The sequence below is a fragment of a genome, unplaced genomic scaffold (genome assembly GCF_019419815.1).
Source record: "Pyrus x bretschneideri cultivar Hongxiangsu unplaced genomic scaffold, Pyrus_bretschneideri_v1 Contig33, whole genome shotgun sequence".
NCBI classification, from domain to species: Eukaryota; Viridiplantae; Streptophyta; class Magnoliopsida; order Rosales; family Rosaceae; genus Pyrus; species Pyrus x bretschneideri.
The window spans coordinates 723,572-727,451 of record NW_025999646.1 but is presented as its reverse complement, the minus strand read 5'-3'; the positions used below and the strand labels follow the sequence as shown (position 1 = coordinate 727,451).

Genomic DNA, 3,880 nt, shown 5'->3' with positions numbered 1-3,880 from the left:
AAAAAATATTCATCGCTAAAAACCGCATCCAAAGTCTCCCTTGATTTTAACAAACAAAAAAAATTCAAAATTTATTTTTGAACAATTGAAATCACTTTAATTAATTCTAAAAAAAAACACCTAGCATGCATATATAACACAATTGTTTACTTATCAGCAGCATTGCATCATACTGAAGCACCCGTGAACCAGGTTTAGCACAAAAACTTAAGGGTGTATTTCATTATTAATTGCTTTCTAGTTCTTTCAAATGATTCTTCATGAATACTTTGAAATTTTTATTAAAAAAAAAAAACTTATTGTACTTGTAATAAAAAAGCATTTTTAGGAAAAACTGAGTCAAGCCGATTTAAATTTGACGAAGTCAAACTCCTTTACGAATTAGGTTGCGATTCATAGGATTGATCAGCCCATAGTTCATGAGTTGGGGTAAAACATAAAATTTTGTTCCAGATCAAACCAAAACAACACATGATACGTGACAATTACAATCTTATCTAGCTAGAGACAAATGTCGTGATTTATTGCTCATGATAAGGATGTTTTTTTTCTTCATCTGAATGAGATTTTCTAGTTACTCAAGGGTATTCCATATTCCTGTTATTAGATCATAAGCTAAAATGACCAAGCTCTATACTCCGAATCAGCATAGAATTTTCGCTTATGAATTTTATTCGCAATACTTCTAACTTAGCTAGATCTCGTTGACTTGAGGATTAATTTGCAGCTCAGCTAATTGACTCATATCCATAGGATATGTGTCTGAAGGTTCAGAAGCTGTGTATGTTCTGCTTGCACTGATCAAATTGCCGGCCTCAGTAGGATGGAATGAGTCCCAAAACACATATTCACTCCTATTCTGGCATGGAGTTAGATCGGGAACGCACTGACCAACTTCATCTGCTTCACAGCACCCAGCATCCAAAACCTTGAACCCTGAAATATTAAATAATAGATTAATTTTCATCCAAATCATTTTTACAATTCTTGTGAAACCAAAGCATATATGTCAGATATAGAGAGTTTAAGTATCATAATTCGGCTATGGAACAGGCGTAGTGTTGAAATGATACATTGATAACATATTGATTCACCCTTGATATTATTGCGGATAATAAAACACGGACACGTTATGGATGCCTTCTCGACGATATCAATCCACATCCTTTCTTCAATAAAGAATAAACGGCTGACACAAAATTTATCAACCAAATTAAACAACGGGCGTCATATGCGAACAAAAATTACATCTGAAATACGTACCAGCTAATGTAGCGTCCCCTGAGCCCATTCCATAAGTGTTGATATAGATAAATTGTGAGTCAGTGAGATTGGTGTTGAGCTCGTCCACAAGAGAAACAAGTTTTCCGTTGAAAATTTGGGATGCATTGTTCATTATATCCACACATGCAGACCCATTTGTGCCATAGGTCTTAATTGCATCTGGAGTGCAGCCTATTAGTCCCAGTCCAACCAAGGCCACCTTCCTTGCTCCATACTGGTGCAACTTCTTTAAAAACATAATATTAAACAAAATAATCAATTTGTTGGTGGGTGTTAAGCAAGTGCAGAATCTAAGACATATTTCTTTTTAAATACCAGTCTTTTTCATGTCTAAGTTTTAGTTCACAGCAAATTTTTACAAAGAAAGGCATTGATAAAAAATAAATAAATAAATAAAGATATTTTAAATGACTTGTGACCTAATTTCAAATGTTTGTGACCTAATTAAGCTAATGTTTGAACTCAAGTAGCCCAAATGAAAGAAAAAGTGTACTATAAAATATATGTTATAAAAAAAATTCCAAAAAGGGTATTTAATCTTGTTGTTCTGCAACTCTTTTTGTTGGTTCAAGCAGTCCAATGACATTCTGAAATTAAAATAAAATGTGTTGATTAATAATTAATTAATTAATTACCAGTATTTGGCGAGTGTACTGTTTAATAAGAACATCAGCATATTCCTCAAGGGTATATTTTTGACTGGTGGTATAATACTGAGGCATGAAGTAATTGTTGATGTAGTCATTGCTTCCCATTCCAACTGAATATAAGCACTGGTTTAATTGATTTTTGGCTAAGCTTTTCTTTCCAAATATGTCGATAATGCGCGACACTGTAGTTCTGTGATTCTTCAACTGTTCCCCCATGCTAATACGTGCACCCTGCAAGACAAGTTTATCAAACTTTTTATTATACAACAAATAGCTAAAAGCTGAGTTAATTTAAGTGATTAAGTATACCAGCTGCTTTCCACTTTCTTTTCTAATTCCTGCTGCACCAGATGCATAGTTCACTCCTTGGAGTATGTCCGTGCCATTAGCAGAAGCAAATGCTGGAATGTAGTTTTCAAATCCCAGAAGTTCAGCTGTAATCAGAAGCTTAAGCTGTCAGAGAATGGACAACCAAGTATATCGAGCTTACACCCTCTCACGTGCAGATTCATTCTGCATGCAGAGAGGCAAATCAACAGAGAAAGAGAGATAAACACATTAGCCAATGGTGTAGCCCCACGCTATACCCTCTAAAACCAACAAAGAAGTGAGGAACGAGAATCGAATTCAATATCAAAACAAGACTCTGATACCATTAAACAACTTCTAAACACACAATTTTAAGCTGTAAAAAAACAATTTATATAGCTTACAATGTGTACTGAACACAAAAGGATCCCAAAATATAAACTACAATGTAGAAAAACTACGCTAATTTTTTTTCGATATTTTGAAACTTTTAGTTCCAAACCATCTTAACCATCCAAAGTAATTTACCATATATAGTTTCTGTGATTGTACGTAAGACCAATTCAAAGAAGAAAATGAAGGTGGAGAAGAGGCGCAGACCAAGAATATCAACGATGTTTCGGCCATTGCAGAACCTTCCTGTTGGGCCAGCGGGGAAGTCAATACCATATGGCTTGTAGTTGACTTTAGCCAATGTGGGAAGCTTGTTGTTGTTGCCAGGATCAGCTACTGAGTCTCCAAATATGAAAAAGCAAGGCACTTGTGGCTTTCCCAGGACAGCTTGTGGCTTTCCCTGAACGAATTGCTGCATGTTCGATACCCAAGATAGAGCAATCACCACAGCCAATAGTTTCGTACTACCAGCCATATCAAGAACGGAAAATACAAAAAACCAAAATTTAGAATAATATTTTAAATAGAAGAGAACGAGGCAAAAAGGTGAAAGCTAGAGTGACTATTTAAAGGTAGAAAATGGAATGGAACTTCTGGTGAGACCAAGACCAAGTTTGGCAACCACTCACTTAGGGTGAAAAAAATATAAAATTATTTGGAAGCATTTAACACGTTTATTAACACTCTCTAATAAATATGAATTCTACAATTATATGTAAACTCTACTTATATTAGAGATCGCGTGTCAATCTTGTATTTTCAAATAAGATCACCCAAAAGAATAAAATCCTTGATATCGATATAATTTTCTTTACAAAAGGTCTCCAAGAAAAAGTATGACCAAAGGCACAAGAAAAAGTACGAAATATGACGATAAGGACTACATTAATGAGTAAGACAATACATAAAAGACGAAATTGATGACTTTGACATATAAAATATCAAACTGATAAATTAGTAAAAGATAATGCATTTACTATAATAATGAAAATGTATTGAGTCTTTATATGACGTTGAAATCTCATCTTTCACTATTCTAACATTTAATTTAATAAAATTTATTGTTTAACAAAAATAAAGACCATTTATAATAAAAACTCAAAAGTAAAATAAATAATATTCAAAATCTCCGAGACTTCCGCACCTGCACTTTCGTACCAAAAAGTCACGTGTCTTTGATAAGAATGGTAGACAGCTCGATCTTCACCAAGGAAAGAGGGTTGGCAGAATTGTTGTTCACGTGT

General features: G+C 34.0%; 1 protein-coding gene across 1 annotated transcript; it reads right to left on the bottom strand.

Moving 5' to 3' along the window:
- Nucleotides 1-502: 502 nt before the first annotated feature.
- On the bottom strand, nt 503-3,209 carry LOC103951327 (GDSL esterase/lipase At1g29670). The gene is made up of 5 exons (XM_018648416.2): nt 2,844-3,209; nt 2,244-2,368; nt 1,920-2,165; nt 1,264-1,510; nt 503-936 (listed from the first exon to the last, which is right to left on the bottom strand). The coding sequence occupies exons 1-5, from the start codon at nt 3,109-3,111 to the stop codon at nt 695-697; spliced, it is 1,128 nt and encodes a 375-aa protein (XP_018503932.2). The 5' UTR covers nt 3,112-3,209; the 3' UTR covers nt 503-694.
- Nucleotides 3,210-3,880: the final 671 nt, after the last annotated feature.

Excerpts from the sequence above, each read along its gene's own strand:
- LOC103951327 (XM_018648416.2), bottom strand. The coding sequence starts at position 3,111 with ATGGCTGGTAGTACGAAACTATTGGCTGTGGTGATTGCTCTATCTTGG. Across the intron at positions 2,166-2,243 it reads AAGAAAGTGGAAAGCAGCTG|GGTGCACGTATTAGCATGGG; the intron begins GTATACTTAATC and ends CTTGTCTTGCAG. Across the intron at positions 937-1,263 it reads AGGGGACGCTACATTAGCTG|GGTTCAAGGTTTTGGATGCT; the intron begins GTACGTATTTCA and ends TTAATATTTCAG.